This window comes from Molossus molossus, unplaced genomic scaffold, assembly GCF_014108415.1.
Source record: "Molossus molossus isolate mMolMol1 unplaced genomic scaffold, mMolMol1.p scaffold_m16_p_12, whole genome shotgun sequence".
Lineage (NCBI taxonomy): Eukaryota > Metazoa > Chordata > Mammalia > Chiroptera > Molossidae > Molossus > Molossus molossus.
Window position 1 is genome coordinate 30,447,850 of NW_023425347.1, and position 21,243 is coordinate 30,469,092.

A 21,243-nucleotide genomic window follows, 5' to 3' on the forward strand; every position below is an offset into this window, starting at 1 on the left:
GCAGGAACCGAACCCAGGACTCTCTGGTCCGCAGGCCAGTGCTCTACCCGTTGAGCCAAACTGGCCAGGGCTAAAACAATATTCTAAGTATTAATCATCTATATTAGAATTATTCTGTGATATTAATAATTTTAGAGTCCCTAAAATATATAAAAGAATCAGAATTTTAAGGTGTCATATTTTTGTGTTGCACTGAAATAGTGTTTATTTTCAAAAGAATATAAAATTAAAATTTACATTTTATTGAAAATATTTTTTATAATAGCTACATAAAGATGTACTTGTAAAGTATGTGGAAAATAATCTCTCAAAAAGAAATCACTTGAGCCCTGGTCGGTTTGGCTCAGCGGTTAGAGCATCGGCCTGCGGTCCAGAGAGACCCATGTTTGGTTCCTACTAAGGGCACGTACCTTGGTTGCAGTTTGTCCCCGGCTCCGACTGGGTCGTGTAGGAGGCAGCCACTCTATGTGTACCTTTCATGTTGATGTTTCTCTCTCTCTCTTCCTCCCTACTCTATCTGAACAAAAAATTAAAAAAATTTCCTTGGGTGAGGATAAAAAAAAAAAATCACTGGAAAAATATCCTTTATATAAAGAAAATATTCATTTACCTCTTCAGATTTCTTCTTCAACTGCTTTTCAAATTTTTCCTTATTTCCTTCCAACTGATTCAAATGCAAAGCAAGTTCTTCCTTACAAATTTCCAATGCTGAATCTAACTGTCTGACCTAAGCAGGAAAAAGGCAAAAAAGAAAAATCAACATATATTAAATAAGTGTTTATTATATGCTCAATCTTTTATAGATTTATGTCCTAATGTTAACTCACTGCTTCAAATAGTGAATATCTAGTCAAACTTAAGATATAATATGCTATCACAGAAGAGATTTATTTAAAAACTAATTTTTCAGCCTGGCTGGTATGGCTCAGTGGTTGAGCATTGACCCATGCACCAAGATGTGGCCAGTTTGATTCCTGGTCAGGGCACATGCCCAGGTTGTGGGCCAGATCCCCAGTGGGGGGCATGCAGGAGGCAGCCAATCGATGTTCTGTCTCATTGATGTTTCTATCTCTCTCTCCCTCTCCCTTTCTCTCTAAAAACAATAAAGAAAAAAAATTAAAAAACAAATTTTTCACTGCAAACTAGAAAACCAAAGAGGAAACCAGAGACTGGAGTTTTGAATAATAAACAGGACATAAACAAGTGAAAGGGGGCATTCCAAGAAGAGGGAGTATGTTCAGGGGTAAGTCACTGTAAAGGGGAATAGTGAGAAGCTGGCAGGAGCTCAGCATTATCAAAAGTATGAATTTGTTGGAGATGGGTATATGGGAGATAAGACTAGCAAGACAAATGGGCCAACTATCAAGAACCCGTAAGACAAAACACTTAAAACTTTTACCTGAAAATTTAAGCCTACTCCTTAAATTCACTTGATCAAGGAAAACAGTAGCGAGTACAAACTGTTATAACATGCTAACGATGCTATGGTGTAAATATTCTCATTATGCTGAAGTCAATAAGAAAATGAAAATGTTTTTGCCAGCTAGGGAAAAACAACTTAGGAGAAGGCTGCTTTTGCTTTGAATCAGTGAAAATATTTTCAGAAAGGCAGCAATGTAACTTGGTTCAAGGGTTTCTACAGCTGCAAATGCTTTACACCGCCTTAATATTAAAAAGCAAATGAGCAACAAGCAACCCAAATCAACAAATTTATTTTTCGAAAAATTAGTTCAAGGGCCAGTTTGCATACATGCTCCATATCCCATCTCCTAATAAGATTCTTCTAGTCTTAATCCCCTTTCCTATTTTTAATTTTTCTTTATTTTTTCTTTATTGATTTGTAGAGAGAGAGGAATGGAGAGGGAGAGATAGAAACATCGATGAGCAAGAACATCCACTGGCCACCTCCTGCATGCCCCACACTGGAGAGTGGGCCCACAACCTGGACATGTGCCTTGACCGGGAATCGAACTGGTGACCTTTTGGTGCATGGGTTGACACTCAACCACTGAGCCACACCAGCTGGGCTTACTCCCCTTTCCTTATTGTAATTTTGAGCAGGCTTCTCAGGGAGTTTTCTTTCTCTCTCTCTCTCAATGTTAATAGCATTCTAGTGTGAAAGAAATATCAACAAGGTAAGCATAAGAAGAGGAAAATGTTCCCTCTATCAGATAGTATTCTACATCATGAAATTGTCTTTACAATTCTTATTTCTGAAAAGAAAATCTTGACACAGTTTTCAAAGATTGTCCCTAGAGCTTGTGAATATAGCCATTACAAGCTAAAAAGTTTGTAATTTTGAATGATTATCTTTGTTTAACTGTTGCCCTAGTAAAAATTTTTAATTAACATTTGTTTTATGAAATGTATAAATACTTGCAAGTTTTCTTTCTTAAGCATGAAAATGAGCATTGGTACTCGTATCATCTTTCACATAGAAAAATAAAATCAATGACTATCAGAATATCACCACCTGATAATTAACAACATAAAAATTCATTCAGGCAAGATTCATCACAAGATGTTAAAACCAATGGTTATAAGGTTGTTGAGGAGCAAGGCATTTTCATGGTCTCCAAGAATCTCTCCACATTTTGTTTATTATTATAAAGGAAAAAAATGTACCCATTAAAATGAGATATGGCAGTAACCACCTTAAATAAGGTGTCAAGATTGGCAATGCCAATAATGGGGTTGATCTGACACTATGTGTCTCCTGATGTGAAGCAGTGGGAGGAACACAGTATAATCCACACAGTGTTCTAGTTGTCTTAGACTTTTCAAAATATTCAATGTTATGAAGACTAGGAGACAGTAAGTTTAGGGGAATCTAGAGAACCAAACACAACACATGAATTATAATTAAATCTTAGACTGGGAAAAATAAAGTAATAAAGCTGAAGTGGTGTAAATCGAGGTTTTACTGGGCACATAAATCCCTTGGACACCCCACTGAAATAATGATTCTGGTTCAGGAACAATGCAAGGACTATGGTGATGCAAGGAAGGTTCCCAGGGCTCAAAATTTAAGGAGGAGCCCTGGGTGGTTTGGCTCAGTGGTTAAAGCATCGGCCCACAGACCAGTGAATTATGGGTTCAATTTCAGTCAAGGGCACATACCTCGGTTGTGGTTCGTCCCTGGCCTTGGTCGGGTTGTGTGGGAGGCAACCAGTCAATGTTTCTCTCTCTTTCTCTCTCTCCCCCCTCTCACTCTATCTGAAGATATTTGAAAAAATATCCTAGGGTGAGGATTAAATAAATAAATATAATGTCCATACTATCCAAAGCAATCTATAGATTCAATGCAATCCCCATTAAAATGCCAACACAAGCCCTGGCTGGTTTGGCTCAGTGGTTGGAGCATTGGCCTGAGGACTGGAGAGTCCTGGGTTTGGTTACTGCTAGGGACACATACAAAAAATAAAATAAAAATGAAAAAATAAAGAGTCACAGTTGATCATTGGTAATAAATCTGTCAGTTGTTCATTGAAAAAAAAAAATGCCAACACATATTTCACAGATCTGGAACAAATATTCCAAAAATTTATATGGAATGAAATAATACCCCGAATAGCCTCAGCAATCTTGAGAAAGAAAAACAAAGTTAGAAGGATCAGAAGGATCACAATACTGAATATCAAAGCCACTGTAATCAAAACAGGCTGGTACTGGCACAAGAATAGGCATACAGATCAATGGAACAGAACAGAGACCCCAGAGATCAACCCACGCCATTATGGTAAATTAATATTTAACAAAGGAGGCAAGAGCATACAATGGAATGAAGATGGTCTCTTCGATATCTAGTGGTGGGAAAACTGGAAAGATACCTGCAAAAAATTGAAACTAGACCAACTTACACCATACACAAGAATAAACTCAAAGTGGATAAAAGACTTAAATGTGTTGCAAAACTGTAAAAATCCTAGAAGAAAACATAAGCAGTAAAATTTCAGACATCTCATGTAGCAGTACTTTTTGCTGATGTATCTCCTAGGGCAAGAGAAACAAAGGAAAAAAATTAACAAATGGGACTACATCCAACTAAAAAGCTTTTGCATAGCAGAAGAAACCATCAACAAAATGAAAAGGGAATCCATTGTATGGGAGAACATATTCACCAATGATACATCTGATAAAGGGTTAATTTTATTTATTTTTATTTATTTATTTATTTATTTTTTTTATCCTCACCCGAGGACATTTTTCGATATTTTGTTCAGATAGAGGGAGAGGGAGAGAGAGAGAGAGAGAGAAACATCGACGTGAAAGCGACACATCGAGTGGCTGCCACCCGCATGACCCAACCAGGGCTGGGGACAAACTGCAACCAAGGTACGTGCCCTTAGCGGGAACCGAACCCGGGTCTCTCCAGACCGCAGGCCGATGCTCTAACCGCTGAGCCAAACCGGCCAGGGCTAAAGGGTTAATTTTAAAAATATAAAGAACTATACAACTCAACACCAGAAGACAATCCAGTTTAAAAATGGGCAAAGGACCTGAATAGACACTTCTCCAAAGAAGACATACAGATGGTCAATCGACATATGAAAATATGCTCAACATCACTAATCATCAGAGAGATGCAAATTAAAACTACAATGGGGTGTCATCTCACACCTGCCAGAATGGCTACCATCAATAAATCAACAAATATTAAGTGCTGGCAAGGATGTGGAGAAAAGGGAACCCTAGTATGCTGCTGGTGGAAATGCAGCTGCTGTGGAAAATAGTATGGAGTCTCCTCAAAAAATTAAAAATGTAACTGCCTTTTGACCCAGCAATCCCACTTCTGGAAATATATACTAAGAATCCCAAAACACCAATCAAAAAGAATACATGCACCCCTATTTTCATAGCAGCATCATTTATAATAGCTAATATCTGGGAATAGTTCAAGTACCCATCAGTAGATGAGCGGATAAAAAGCTGTGGTACATTTACACAATGGAATACTATGAGGCTATAAAAAAGGATCTCTTACTCTGCAACAGCATGGATAGTCCTGGAGATTATTATGCTAAGTGAAATAAGCCAGTCAGAGAAAGACAATTATCACATGATTTCACTTATATGTGAAATCTAATGAACAAAATAAACTGAGGAACAAAATAGGTCCAGAGGCATGAAGGAATGGAACAGACTGAAAGATCTCAGATGGGAGGGGGGTGGTGGGATGGGAAGAGATTAACCAAAGAACATATATGTATATATGCGTAGCCCACTGACAATAGTGTGATGACAGCCTGGAGTGGGGTGGGGGTGGGGTGGAGGAAGGAAAGGGGAGGGGAAATGGGGGATATATGTAATACTGTCAACAGTAAAAACATTTCCCTATTGGACTTTTAAAATAATTTTTTGAAGAAATAAAGTTGATGTGTCTTAATTAAAAGAAAACCCTAATAAATAGTAAATAAAAACCAAGCATCTACTACTCTGTTAGATTTCTTATTTGAACATAGTTTTGAGAGTATGAATCTCATATAAACAAACATCATTAATGTATACAAAACACTTACAAATATATATATTGCTCTGATGAACCAAAAACCTACTCAGGGGCAAATATATATATATATATATAATCTACTCAGGGGAACAGTCTAGGGACAACAGGGTGGGAGTTCTATGCTACCCTTTTTTCAACAAAAGCACCTATGCTCTACATTTTTGTTTTTTTTTCCACTTATGATTTTCTTTGGGGGGAGGGGGAAAGTCCAGAGTGGAAAACAGAAACAAAACAAAACAAATAAATAAAATCTCTAAATCTAATGAGCACTTTCTCAATTTTCTATTTAATAGCAGGCAACATAATTGCTTTTATTTACTGGTTTCTTGTTACCTGTTCAGAATTTTCCCATCAATTTCTAGCTCTTATTAGGCTTGAAGCTATATCATACTTTTATAAGTGTTAATAACTTCAAACTGATCTTTATAACTCTCCTGCAGATAGAAATTCATAACATTTTTTATGCAAAGAACAAACTAAAGCATGCAGAAGAACATGGCCAAAAGTCAGGAAAGGGTGGTAATGACATAATCAAGAAAACAGAACTACATTTCAAACTTCTATTTTGTTGCTACAAATATCCTATATGTTAAGAATCATTCAGCATAGCTTCAGTCGTAAGAATTTTGTTTCTAATGTTCACTTTGCCTTCAACAACAGCAAACCTATTAAAGGTACCAAGGGAATAAAACCCAATATCATAATTCATTCTTTTGCTGATTTTCTTCCTCTCTCTTATTTGGTTATTAACATAACTTAGCAGATGACTGGTTAGATGTGTTAGGTAGTTTAAAGAAAAACAGGAGTTAAGTGGCAATATAAATTTTATTTAGTAAAATTATTTCATGCCTACAACCTTTGTACAGTAGTGATTATCTATTTATTTATTTATTTTTAGAAAGAGAGGAAGGGGGGGGGGGGAGAGAAACATTGATGACAGCCCTGGCCAGTTTGGCTCAGCAGTTAGAGCGTCAGCCCATGGACCAGAGAGACCGGGGTTCGGTTCCCGCTAAGGGCACATACTTTGGTTGTAGTTTGTCCCTGGCCCCGGGTGGGGTTGTGTGGGTGGCAACCAGTCGATGTGTCTCTCTCACATTGATGTTTCTCTCTCTCCCTCCCTCCAGCTCTATCTGAAGATAAATGAAAACAAAAAAAACAGAAAAAAAACATCGATGAGAGAGAACACCAATTGGCCGCCTCCTGCATGTCCCCCACTGGGGATTTGGCCTACAGCCTAGGTATGTGCCCTGACTGGGAATCAAACTGGTGACCTCTTGGTGCATGGGTCAACGTTCAACCACTGAGCCACATCGACTGGGCAGTACAGTAGTGATTTTTAATGTTATAATCTTAGAGGTTAATTTTACATGAGGACATAAATTGACATGGCATGATATGTTAAAAGTTTTAGAAAATAGTACAGGAAAGTTATGGATAAACATATAATTATATTGATATGGGTAGACAAGGTCACAAAATAGATTAAAATAGTACGAGGCAAAAGTACTAAACAACATCGATTATTTATTTACTTATTTTATTTTATTTATTTATTTTTTTTATCCACACCTGAGGACATTTTTCCATTTTTTGTTCAGATACAGTGTGAGGGAGAGAGAGGAAGAAAGAGAGAGAGAGAAACATCGACGTGAAGGGACACATCGAGTGGCTGCCACCCGCACGACCAACCAGGGCCGGGGACAAACTGCAACCGAGGTACGTGCCCTTAGTGGGAACCGAACCCGGGTCTCTCTGTACCACAGGCAGACGCTCCAACCGCTGAGCCAAACCGGCCAGGGCTTTACTTATTTTATTTTATTTAGATAGAGTGAAAGGGAGGGAGGGGGGGAGGGAGGGAGAGAAAAATATCAATGTGAAAGAGACACAATGATTGGTTGCCTCTCTCCTGCACAACCCCGACCAAGCCTGGGATCGAACCTGCAGTCCAACTAGCCCTGGCCAGCTTTGCTCAGTGGTTAGAGCATCATCAGCCTGTAGACCAAAGGGTTATGGGTTTGATTCCTAATCAAGGCCATATACCTGGGTTGCAGGTTTGATCCCCGACCCTGGTTGGGGTTGTGCGGGAGGCAACCAACTGATGTGTCTCTCTCACATCAATGTCTCTGTCTCTTTGTCTCTCCCTCTCATGCTCCCTCCCTCCCTCCCTTCTACTGTTTAAAAATCAATGGAAAATATCCTTGGGTGAGGATTAAAAAAAAAAACTATTAGAACTAGTAAGTGCAGTAAAATGGTAGGATATAGAATCAATATACAGAAATCCATTGCATTTCTATACACCAAAGGAAAACAAATGCACACAGATGGGGCATGGCTCAGCACACATCCAAACATTGGCTGGCATATGTTAAAACTGCTGCAGAGCCTGGCTGGTGTGGCTCAGTGGATCGAGAGGTTCCAGTTCGATTCCTGGTCAGGGCATATGCGGGTGCTGTGGGTTTGATTCCCAGTAGGGGGCGTGGAGGAGGCAGCCAATCGATGTTTTTCTCTCACATTGATGTTTCTATCTCTCTCTCTCTCTCCCTCTCTCTCTAAAAAATCAATAAAAACATATTTAAAAAAAACCCCACAAAACTGCTGCAGAGCCTTGGCCAGTTTTGCTCAGTGGTTAGAGCACTGGCCCATGGACAAAAGGGTTGCAGGTTCAATTCCCAGTCAAGGGCATGTACCAAGGATGCAGGTTTGATCCTTGGCCCCAGTTGGTGTCGTGTGGGAGGCAACCAATTAACGTGTCTCTTTCACATCACATCGATGTTTTTCTCTCTCTCCCTCCCTCCTCCTCTCCCTTTCACTCTCTCTAAAAATCAATAGAAAAATATCCTAGGGTGAGGATTAATAAAAAAAAAAAATTTTTTTTTTTAAGTTTTTATTATTGATTTTAGAGAAAGAGGAAGGGAAGAGAGAGATGTGAGAGCAGAATATCAGTAGATGGCCTCCTGTAAGTGCCCTATCAAGGGATTGAGTCTACAACCTGGCCATGTGCCCTAGCCAGGAATTGAACCATCGAACCGGTGACCTTGTTGCATGGCCAGGGTACAACACTGATATTTTAAAATCCTTTATATTCAAGCCATATATGACAGAATAAAGGTAGCAATTATGTTTGGATCTATTTTTAACACTAAATATGCAAATGAGAAAATATTGAATACATAGTAATTACTTATTAAACTTTGAGTAACTTAGTATATGCTAAACATTTTATGTACCTCATTAATTTAATTCTATACTAACTATTGTTATCTTTATATTACAGGTAAAGAAATTAAAGTTCAGCCTTGGCCAGTTTGGCTCAGTGTTAGTGTCGGTCCTCAAACCAATGAGTTGTGGGTTTGACTCTGGTCAAGGGCACATACCTCGGTTGCGGTTATTCCCTGGCCCTGGTCAGGGTCGTGCGTGTGGGAGGCACCCAGTCAATGTGTGCCTCTCACATCAATGTTTCTCTCACCCTCTCCCTCCTTTCCTCCCACTCTATCTAAAGATAAATAAAAAAATATCCTCAGGTGAGGATTAAAAAAAAAAGTGAAGTTCAGAGAGCACAAACAACCCAGGTAAGGTTAAAATCGGTTAGTAAACTTAAGTCAGTCTAGCTCCAAAGCCCATGCTTTCAAGCATAAAGATATATTAGCCACAAAACTGTATTTTATCTGGAAATTCTGAATTTATCCCCTAATTAATCTTATAACAGAACAGGTAGAAAGCAACAAAACGGGACTGCTTGTGGTTTCCTCTCCCTTCACCTTCTGTTAATTCTTTACTAGTAATATTAACAAGCAAGTAATGTTTAAAAACATTTTAATGTTAAAAAAAAACCTTGGAGGTTGGATAATATACAAACAAAATTATCAACGATCAAATAATTAAGATAACAACTCACACTAAAGAAAATATACTTCAGAAACTAAATTCATTGACCCAGGTAAAATCTTTACCTCTTAATTGATTTTTATAATTTATAGAGAAAAATAAAAAACCCACAGGAATGTCTTCATTAAGGAAAAAAAAAAAAATGTTTAGCCCTGGCTGGTTTGACTCAGTGGTTAGAGCGTCGGCTCACAGACCGGAGGAAAAAGAATGTTTAAATGTTTTAAAGTATTAGCATCCTAACCTTGATTGTTTCTTCAGACACTTGGTTCTGTAATGCTTTCAAAGCTTCATCTTTCTTCATATTTTCCTTTTCCATTTCCTGAAAACGTACAGACTGGTAAGCAAACATAGAAGTATGAGTATAAATATATTCACATTACTAATATGCCGTTTAAGAGTTGATAAAGTTAAAGGCATGTTACAGAAACATAAACTTGAAATATCAGTCAGCTTTTAAACAGCATTTTCATAAAGATGGTTTTACCCTTTTGTTTTCTGTCAAGAGTCTATCTAGCGATTCAAGATGATGCTGTTTGCATATAATGTCTTGCTGCAACATGGACATAGTCTTTTCTTGCTCTTTAAATTGTTGGTCTTTTTTCTCTAGTTGAGATGCAAGCTAAACATAAAAATAAGATTAATTTTATGTTAAATTTTTAAAAGTTTTAAAACATTTAAACATACAAAAAGAAATATAATACATGTTAAATTACTATTGAAATTGCATAGGTTTTTGCATTTTGCCAAATTTCCTTTAAGAGAAGAAATAGAATCACATGCCCATATCTTATCCCTTTACTCCTTCACCAATACTATGCTAAAATTGATCTGCATCATTCTGTGATGTTTCATTTTTACACATGCTTTTTGTGCTTTTACTACATTTTGCAGATCTATGAACAATGTAATTTTCTCTTTTGAAAATTTAGAGATGATATCAATATTTTTTCAAATTTTAGCAACTTATTTTTTGCATTCAATACTGGTTTAGATATTTATCCATGGATATGTTCCATATATCCATATGTGAATCTAGTTCATTTATATTTAACAGTACTTTACTCCACTGTAACAACAAACTGCAGTTTGTCTTCTCTTCTATCCAGAAACAATTAGATATTCTGATTTTCACTACTATAACAATGTTACTGTAACATCTTTGTACATGTCTCTTTATGTACATGAAGTTTCTTTAGAACAGAGCAAATTGACTGTAGGATATATTTCCAACTTCATTAGGTATTTCTTTTCAAAGTACATCAAAATTGCCCTGGCCAGTTTGGCTCAGCAGTTAAGAGTGTCGAAACGTGGACCAGAGAGACCCGGGTTTGGTTCCCGTTAAGGGCAAGTACCTTGGTTGCAGTTTGTCCCCAGCCCCTGATGGGGTTGTGTGGGTGGCAACCAGTCGATGTTTCTCTTTCACACTGATGTTTCTCTCTCTCTTCCTCACTCTTTCTCTCCCGCTCTACCTGAAGATAAATGCAAAAATGTCCTCAGGTGAGGATAAAAACAAAAACAAAGTACATCAAAATTTATACTTTCATTAGAAAAGTATGATTCTCACCCCCTATAACCTCACCAATAATTGGTGTTATCAAACTTTTTAAAAAACCTTCACCCAAGGACTTGCTGCTTTTATTGATATTAGAGAGAGAGAAAAGGACAGGGAGAAAGAGAGAGAGGGAGAGAGAGAGAGAGAGAGAGAGAAACATCGTTGGTGCCTCCTGTATGGGCTCCAACTGGGGATTGAATCCGCAACCTGGGTATGTGCCCTGACCAGGAATCAAACCCTCAACTTTTCAATGTACAGGACGATGCTTCAACCAACTTAGCCACACTGGCCAGGGCAGTGTTATCAAACTTTCAAAAAACTTTTGTGCAGACAAAAATTACATTATTGGCATGTGTATATGTACATATGTGCACATTATATACATATATGTACAAAAATATGTGATACATATAACACACATACATAAAATAAAAATATGGCATGTTTTGGTTTCATATCTGAGACTCTGCTTAACCAATGTCATGAAGATTTTCTCCTATATTTTCCCGTGTTATAGTTTATTTCATACTTAATATATGATTCATTTTGAATTTTTATATAAGAAAAACATTGTAGTTCCATCTTTTTGCATATGATGTCCAATTGTTTCAGTACCATTTATTGAAACATTACTCTTTCTTAATTCTGAATTGGTTTTGTACCTTTATTAAAAATCAATTGACCTTATTTTCTGGGTCTATTTCTAGACTGTTTTGTTCCTTTTGTCTATACATTACCTTGCTAATACCTCACTATAGTTTCGTAGTAAGTCTTAAAATATGGTAGCATGAGTCCATCAACTTAGTTCTTTTTCAAACTTGCTTTGGCTATCCTAGATTCATTGCCTTTTCATTATGAAATTCAAAATCAGTTATCTATATATACAAAAAGTTTTTATGGGATTTTGACTGGAAATGCACTAAATCAATAGATCTACTTAAGGTGAACTGACAATCTAAATATATTGAGAATTCCAAAACATTGAAATTATATTTCTTTCCATTTATTGAGGTCTTCTTTGATTTTTTTCATTAACATTTTGTAGTTTTCAGCATACAGGTCTTCCACATATTCTGCTGTATTTGTATACATGTATTATATTTTTGAGCTATTGTAAATAGCATTATTTTTTAATTTAATTTCCAATTTGCTAATACTATGTAGAAAGAGAATGGATATTTGGACGTTAACCTTGCATCCTGAGACCTTGCTAAGTCACTAGTTTTAGGAAACTTTTGTATATTCTTTGGGATTTTCTACGTAGTCAATCTTGTTGTCTGGAAACGAGGATAGCTTATTTGTTTCATTCCAATATAAATGCTTTTTATTACTTTGGGACTTTCTAGTATGTTACTGAACAGGAATGATGAGAGTAAATGATCTTGCCTTGTTAACTACAGGGTTTGTTTTTTTTGTACAGATGCCCTTTATCATGTTAATAAAGCCCCTTTATTCATAGTGACCAAGAGTTTTTATCAGGAGAGAAATGTTGAATATTGTCAAATGCTTTTTCCTATATTAATGATTATCTAGGTTTTTGGTCTGCTAATATGATAGATTACATTTTTTAACCTAAATGTTGAACCAGTCTTCCATTCCCAGGATAAAGCACTCTTGTTTATATTTTTGTACTGTTTATGTATATTTGTTGCTTAATTTGCTAACATTTTGTTGAGTATTTTTGCTTCAATGTTCATGAGGTATATTACCTGAGACTATATTAGTCTGTTTCTTTTTTTTTCTTTTAATCCTCACTTGAGGACATTTTTGCATTTGTCTTCAGATACAGCAGGAAGGAGAGAGGGAGGAAGAGAGAGAGAAACATCGATGTGAGACACATCGACTGGTTGCCACCCACATAACCCCAATCACGGCCGGGGACAAACTGCAACGAGATACGTGCCCTAAGCAGGAACTGAACCCGGGTTTCTCTGGTCCAAGGGCTGACACTCTAACCGCTGAGCCAAACCAGCCAGGGCATAGTCTGTTTCCTTTCTGATACTGTCTGTGTCTTATTTTGATATTATGGTAAGGCTAGCCTAATCAAATGAGTTGGGAAGTGATCCTTCCTATTCTGTATTCTGGAAGAAATTGTGTAGAACTGTTATTAGTTCCTTAAATGTTTGTTAAGAATTTATCAGTGAAATCATGTGGGCTTGCAACTTTTCTTTTGAAATTTCTTAAACCATGAATCCAATTTCTTTAATATGTGTAGAAACTATTCATATTATCTATTTCTTCTTGAGTATAGTGTCATTTAAAAAGTTGATTTATTTCATAGAAGTTGTCAAATTAATGTGCATAGAACTGTTTGTAGTATTACCTTATTAACATTTAATATCTGTGCAATCTGTAGTGATATATACCTTAATCATTCCCGATATAAATAATTGTTTTGTCTTTTTTTTGCCTTGGTCACACTGGCTAGAGGTTTATACATTTGTTGATCTTATCAAAGAACCAGCTTTGGGTTTCAATGATTTTCTCTGCAAATATGCTCTTTTCAATTATGCCTTATATTATTTCCATCTTTCTGCCTCTTTTGGGTTGATTTTGTTCTTCCTTTCCTAGTTTCTAAAGGTGGAAGTTTAATTATTGATTTTCTTTTAATATATCCATTTAATGCTATAACCTTCCCAGAACTGCTCTAGCTGTGTCCCACAAATCTTTATGTTGTGTTTTCATTTTCACTGGGTTTAAAGTGTTTTAATTTCCCCTGAGACTTATTCTTTAATCCATGAATTACTTAGAAGTGTGTTGTTTAGCTTCAAATATTTGGGGATTTTTCAGATGAAACAAATTTTTTTTCTTTATTGTTGAAAGTATTGCAGATATCCCTCCTTTTTTCCCCATTGATACTCTCCTCCCCCCTCCACCTCCCACCACCTTCACTGCATTGTTGTCTGTGTTCATTTGTTATGTATATATGCATTTAAGTTCTTTGCTTTATCTCTTCCCATCCCTTGAGGTTTGTCAGCCTGTTTCCTACCTCCATGTCTCTGGATCTATTTTTTTCATCAGCTATTTTGTTCATTATATTCCACAAATAAATGGGATCATGTGATACTTGTCTTTCTCTGACTGGCTTATTTTGCTTAGCATAATACTCTCCAGGTCCCTCCATGTTGTTTCCAAGGGTAAGAGATCTTTCTTTCTTACAGCTGCATAGTATTCCATTGTGTAGATTACCATAGCTTTTTTATCCACTCTACTACGATGGGCTGTTTCCAGATCTCAGCTATTGTAAATAATGCTGTTATGAACATAGGGGTGTATATATTCTTTCTGATTGGTGTTTAGGATTAGCTATCTTAATGATTTTGAGATGAATTCCATTACGTTCAGAGAACATTCTATGTATGGTTTTGATTTTTACATTTGGTAAAAATTTAGTTTGACCTGGGGTATGCTATACCTTGATGAATGTTTCAGGCGCACTGGAAAAGAATGTATATTCTATTGTTGGATGGAATATTCCATAAATGTCAATTAAGCTAAATTGACTGATAGTGTTCAGATGAGTTCTAAATCCTTATTGATTTTTTTGGCTACATATCCTATTAAGTAAAAAAGCAGTGTTGATGTCTCCAACTACAATTGTGGATTAATTTATTTCTCCTTTCAGATGTCTTCACATTTACAGTAAAACAGATTAATTCAAGTGAGGCAGTGTCCATCAAAGCCCAAAGTCTGTTATATAATAAAGTAGGTTTTTCGAATGTTTACATTAAAAACCTGACAAGTCTGGCCTGGCCAGTTTGGCTCAGCAGTTAGAACATCGGCCTGCGGTCCAGAGAGACCCGGGTTTGGTTCCCGCTAAGGGTGTGTACCTTGGTTGCAGTTTGTCCCCAGCACTGGTTGGTCATGTGGGTGGCAGCCACTCGATGTGTTCCTTTCACATTGATATTCCTCTCTCTCTCTCTCCCTCCCACTGTATCTGAACAAAAAATGGAAAAATGTCCTTGGATGAGGATAAAAAAAAAAAAAAAAAAGGACAAATCTGTTAGTTTACCTGTCTTACTTATGTAGACATGTTTATGTAATTAAAATTAAGTATGTATAAAAAGGTTAATTTCACAGAAAAGTTTTCTATGTGTATTACAGTAATTTTTAAATTTATACCAAATAGGTCTAGTAAATGTGTGCATTCACCAGTCACCAAAAGTAAACAAATGCACACAGCTGGGGCATGGCTTAGCACACATCCAAACATTGGCTGGCATGTGTTAAAACTGCTGCAGAACCCGGCCGGTGTGGCTCAGTGGATTGAGTATCTTCCATTGACTGACTGAGAGGTCCTGGTTCAATTCCCAGTCAGGGCACATGCCTGGGTTGTGGGCTTGATCCCCAGTAGGGGGAGTGGAGGAGGCAGCCAATCAATGTTTCTCTCTTACACTGATGTTTCTCTTTCTCTCTTACCTTTCCTCTCTAAACATATTAATAAAAACATTTAAGAAACAAAAACAAAAAAAACCCATGCTGCAGAGCCCTGGCCAGTTTTATCAGTGGTTAGAGCATTGTCCCATGGACAAAAGGGTTGCAGGTTTGATTCCCAGTCAAGGGTGTGTACCTGGGCTGCAGGTTTGATCCCTGGCCCCAGTTGTGGTCGTGTGGGAGGCAACCAATTAACGTGTCTGTCTCACATTAATGTCTGTCTGTCTTTCTCTCCCTCCCTTCCACTCTATCTAAAAAAATCAATAGAAAAATCCTTGGGTGAGGATTAAAAATGAACAACAGCAAAAACTGCTGCAGAAAGTCACATCACTTGACAACCGAACTAAATACCATGCGCAGTTTGGTGTGATCACATGCTAACCATTCACTGAATACTGTTTATGAGCCATGAGTCTTGGATATGGTTGTAGATATGTAATATTTATTTATGTCAGCTAAATGACTACAGTGTTTTTCCCCAACATATAGCCTATTTGCTAAAATTTGCTTAAAATAACTGGATTAATAACAAAAAAAACCTGTTAATTTTATTATAAGCAAATCTTGGTTAAAAGCATTTTAAAATTAACAGGTTATTAATTTTCACATATGATACACAGTCCGAAAATTTTGTCCATTAAATCCAAAGTCTGTTAAAGCGAGGTCCATAAAATCAAGGGTTTACTGTAGTTCATGAATTTTCAAATTCTATTATTAGGTACTTAAACATTCAAGACTGGTATGTATGTCTTCTTGGAAAATTGAGTCTTTTACCGTTATGTAATGTTCCTCTTTATCTATTGTAATGTTCTTTCTTCTGAGTCTACTTTGATATTTATATAGCCTCTGCAGCTTCCTTTTCTTTGGTCCATCTTTTCCAACCTTTTATATTTAACCTACCTACATCTTTAAATTTAACATGAATTTTTTTTTTTTAAAAGAGCATAGATATTTGAGTCTTAATTTTTAAAATCCAATATCATAATCTCAAGTCTTTATTTGGTATATTTAGAACATTTACATCTAAAGTAAATGCTGGCCAGGTAGCTCAGTTGGTTAGAATATCATACCTATAAGCCAAGGTTTATGGATTTGATCTCCAATCAGGGCACATAAAAGAGGCAACCAATGAATGTATAAATAAATGAAACAATAAATTGATGCTTCCATCTCTCTCTCAAATCAATAAATTTAAAAAAAGGTAATATTTTACATAACTGGATTTAAACATATCATTTTATTATTAGTTTTCTCTTTGTCTCCTCTGTTTTTCATTCCTGTTTCTCCTGTCCAGCCTTTTTAAATATATGAGTATTTTCAGAACTCTATTTTATCTACTGGCTCACTATATCTGTATCATTTTTAGTGGATTTTCTAGGGATTATAATATATATATTTAACTTTTCATAATTTACTGAGACTTAAGATTTTGCCACTTGAAGTAAAATGTAGAAACTTTATATAAACACAGATCCCTTTACCCTTCCTCTTTTTTTTTTTTGAGGATATTTTTTCCATTTATTTTCAGACAGAGTAGGAGGAAGAGAGAGAAAAACATCAATGTGAGAGAGACACATCGATTGCTTGCCTCCCACATAAGCCTGACCAGTACCAAACTGCAACCACGGTACATGCCCTTGACCGGAATCAAACCCACGACTCTTTGGTTCTTGGGCTGACGTTCTAATCGCTGAGCTAAACCAGCCAGGGCTTACCCTTCCTCTTTTATACTGTAGTTATCCAATGTATTACACCAACATGTATTAAAAACTTCACTAGACAATGCTATAATTTTTTCTTTCAATTGTCATAAAACCTTAAGAGAAGAAAAATAGTGCATTGTATGTAAACAAATAGTTTTTGTTGCTCTTCATTCCTGAGGTTCCAAGTTTCCTTCTAATAATATTTCTTTTTTGCCTGAAGAACCTTATTTTAGATGACAAATTCTCTAAATTTTCCTCCATCTAAGAATGTTTATATTTTCTAAATAATATTTTTGCTGGATGTAGAATTCTAGGTTAATGGATTTTCTTTCAGTACTAAAAAAAAAAAAAAATGTTTTCTGTGTTCTAATCTTCATGGTTTGATGAGAAAGAAATCTACAATTTTAATCTTTGTTCCTCTTGTTTCTCTATATACAATTTATCTATGGCTTGTTTTAACATACTTTAGTGTTGGTTTACTTTGATGTATCAGAAAGTTTTCTTTGATTTAATCTTTGAACTTGTTGAATTTGTAAATTTATTTCCTTTAATTAAATTGTGAAGTTTTCGCTCTGACCCACAGACCAAAGAGTTGCAGGTTCAATTCTGGTCAACGACACATACCTTGGTTGCAATTCGATCCCAGGCCCTGGTCAGGGTCATGTGGGAGGCAACCAACTGATGTTGTGTCTTTCTCACATCTCTCTCTCCCTATCACTCTATCTGAATATAAAAGGAAAATCATCCTCAGGTGAGGATTAAAAAATAAATAAATAAATTGTGAAGTTTTCAGTCATTATTCCTTCAAGTATTTTTCTGCATCAACTGTTATTCTCTTCTCTGGGACTCTGATGATGTGAATGTTAGACATTATTATATTGTCCCACAGGTCCCTGAGGCTCAGTTCATTTTTCTTCCAAACCTTTTTTTCCTCTTTGTTGCTCAGACTGAGTAATCTATTGCTCTATATTTCAAGCTTATATATTTTTTTCTTTTTTTTTGTTTTTTTTTTTTGTTTTTTTTTTTTTTTTTATCCTCACCCGAGGATATTTTTCCATTTTTTGTACAGATAGAGTGGGAGGGAGAGAGAGGAAGGGAGAGAGAGAGAGAGAAACATCGACGTGAAGGGACACATCGAGTGGCTGCCACCCGCACGACCAACCAGGGCCGGGGACAAACTGCAACCGAAGTACGTGCCCTTAGCGGGAACCGAACCCGGGTCTCTCTGTACCGCAGGCCGACGCTCTAACCGCTGAGCCAAACCGGCTAGGGCTATTTTTTTCTTCATTAGCTCTGCTGTTCTATTAAACATACACAAATGACCTATTTTTTATTTAGTCATGTGCTCTTCATCTCACATCTTTTCTTTACTTTTAATTTTACTGTTTACTTTTCACCTATGGTTAAGAGTGCTTCTATTCTTAACAGATCTTGAAGCAACTGATATCTCTAGTGGAAAAGGATCTATAGAATCACTCTTATTTTGGTAATGTCAAAATATAATAATTAAAACTGAAATGGTAGAATTATATAAGAAAACATTGTAAAATGATCTAAAAGTAATGGGATTCTGCCTAGCCAGTGTGGCTCAGTGGTTGAACATTGCACCATGCACCAAGAGGTTACTGGTGCGATTTCTGGTTAGGGCACATGACCAGATTGTGGGCCCAGTCCCTAGTGGGGGAAGTATAGGAGGTGGCCAATCGATGTTTCTATCTCTCTTTCCCTCCCCCTTTCTCTCTAAAGAATCAATAAAAAAAAAAAAAAAGTAATGGGATTCTAAGTATAGTACTTGTCAGTAACTTTTCTGTCTTTAAGTTCTTATATATTAAAAAAAGAAAGCTGGGCTAGTAATGTTCCAGGTAATTTTTAGCATTCATATTCTAAATATATATTATATCTGCTTGTAGAAATATTAATAATATCTTACTCTTTCAATCTGCTTTTCCATGTCTTTATGCTGTTCAAGATGAATTTTCTTTGCCTTTTCAAAAGCTAAACAAATTTTCTCATGCTCTGTATTGATATTGGTTTCTAGACTTCTTATCTTTTCATTCTTTTCCTAGGAATACAAAAACACTTAAAAATAATATAATTGAGAGCTAGTTGTACATAAAAGTACATTAGTAAAGCATTAAATCTGTGATACTCTATTCTTTAAAGATTGATATTAGTTAATATGTCTAACTTCAAAAATATTCAAATATTTATTAAGACAATAATTTTTAAAACTGTATCAAAATGAGAAAATTAAATCACTTTAAAATACTGACAATAGAATATATGTACCCCCATGTTCATAGCAGCACTATTTACAATAGCTAAGATCTGGAAATAGCCCAAGTGTCCATCAGTAGACGAATGGATGAAAAAGCTGTGGTACATATACACAATGGAGTACTATGCAGCTGTAAGAAAGAAAGATCTCTTATCCTTTGAGATGACATGGCGGGACCTGGAAAGTATTATCCTAAGTGAAAGAAGCCAAGCAGAAAAAGACAAATACCACATGATCTCACTTATTTGTGGAATATAATGAACATAACAGTCTGAGGAATAGGGTAGAACCAGAAACATGGAAGTAGGGTACAGACTGACAACCCTCAGAAGAAGGGGTGGTAGGGGGAGGGAAGAGATAAACCACAGAACTTATATGCATGTAAGCATAACCAATGGACATGGACAACAAAGCCAGGGACGGGGTTGGGGGGGATGGGGAGGAGGGTGTCAATGGGGTAAAAAAGGAGAAACATCTGTAACAAAAATAAAATTAAAAAAAAAAAAAAGTATATTCCACATGGTGCCAATAATAAAGTAATAAACTTTTGAAAATAGTCCATTGCTGGTATCTTTTTAAAGTACTGACAATAATACTCAGATCTTTGGGGGAAAATTAAAGATTGTTGCTCTAAATTTATTTATTAAAAATATATATACAAGATTAAAAAAAAGTAAAATAAAATACTGAGAATATCAAAGAATTACTACTATTTCCTTCAACTCTACTAGGATAAAAAAGAGAAAATGTAGCCCGGCCAGTGTGGTTCAGTTAGTTGAGCATCATCCCATGCACCAAGAGGTTGCAGGTTCGATTCTCAGGCAGGGGACATGCCCTGGTTTTGCTCAGTAAGGGGCATGCAGGGGGCAGCCAACTGATGTTTCTCTCTTACTGATGTTTCTATCTCTATCTCCCTCTCCCTTCCTCTCTCTCTAAAAAATCAATATTACATATTAAAAAAGAAAATGTAGTTAACAGTTGCATATAAGCCTATTAACCTAAAAATATAAAAACAAAAAAAGAATAATGAGAAAAGTTTAGTAGAATGCATACTCTCCTATATGGTACATTTTATAATAATGATACTAAAACAAACATGATGTCACAAGTGCCTTAAAGTCACAGTGAATTTTCAGCAAAAAAAAAGTAATTTTTACCATAAGTTCTTGTTCAAGTTCCGCATTTTTTGCAGCAATAGAGGAATAAGCAACTATTTTTTCCTCCAGCTGCTTCTCTAGAGTTAAAAGTTGAGAACATTTCTTTGTCATCTGAAAACAGACAGAAATAAATAAAAAATTATTTTAAAAAATTACCTTAAACAATAAGTGATTAGTTAGAAGAAAAACAGAGTGGAGGGTAGACCAGAGATATGACACAGCTTATTCCATATAATATATAAGTAATTTAATTCAGATACCTATGTCCAAATAGGATTGCACGCTAACACATTTATGAAAAGTAGCTATTAAAGACTGTAAAATTAGTATAACAATAGTTATTTCTGGTAGTAGAATTATCAATGATTTATTTCTTCTTTGTCCCTTTCTGTATTTTCAACAAGACTGTGCCAATTTTATAATTTTTAAACAAGTTATTAATCTCAGTACTTGACAACTTCCTAAGTAAGCTAAAGCTATAATTACAGATTGACTAAGTCTCCTTTTCCATTACTTAATTAAGCTCCTACCCCATAGGTCTTTTCCTTGGCTACCAACTTTAGGATGAGAATTCAGACATTTAAAAAGTTATCTCCGTACATAGCTTCAGCCCCTGGTTTGATGGCTGAAAATAACATGCACACAAGTGATCGAGGTTCCCAATTACCTAATGAGGCATCCTTGTTCTTTCCTCAGGGGAGATGAAGAACAGATACTCATAAAAC

The 21,243-nt window shown here is 36.0% G+C and overlaps 1 protein-coding gene across 1 annotated transcript in view; it reads right to left on the reverse strand.

The window, feature by feature from the left end:
• CCDC18 (coiled-coil domain containing 18) overlaps positions 1–21,243 on the reverse strand; it is a 103,779-nt gene that overhangs the window by 48,178 nt on the left and 34,358 nt on the right. The window contains exons 12-16 of the mRNA XM_036255662.1: positions 20,519–20,629; positions 19,014–19,145; positions 9,879–10,013; positions 9,636–9,713; positions 611–727 (exon numbers count right to left, since the gene is read on the reverse strand). Coding sequence (XP_036111555.1) covers positions 611–727; positions 9,636–9,713; positions 9,879–10,013; positions 19,014–19,145; positions 20,519–20,629 — 573 coding nt within the window. The remainder of the gene's footprint in view (positions 1–610; positions 728–9,635; positions 9,714–9,878; positions 10,014–19,013; positions 19,146–20,518; positions 20,630–21,243) is intronic.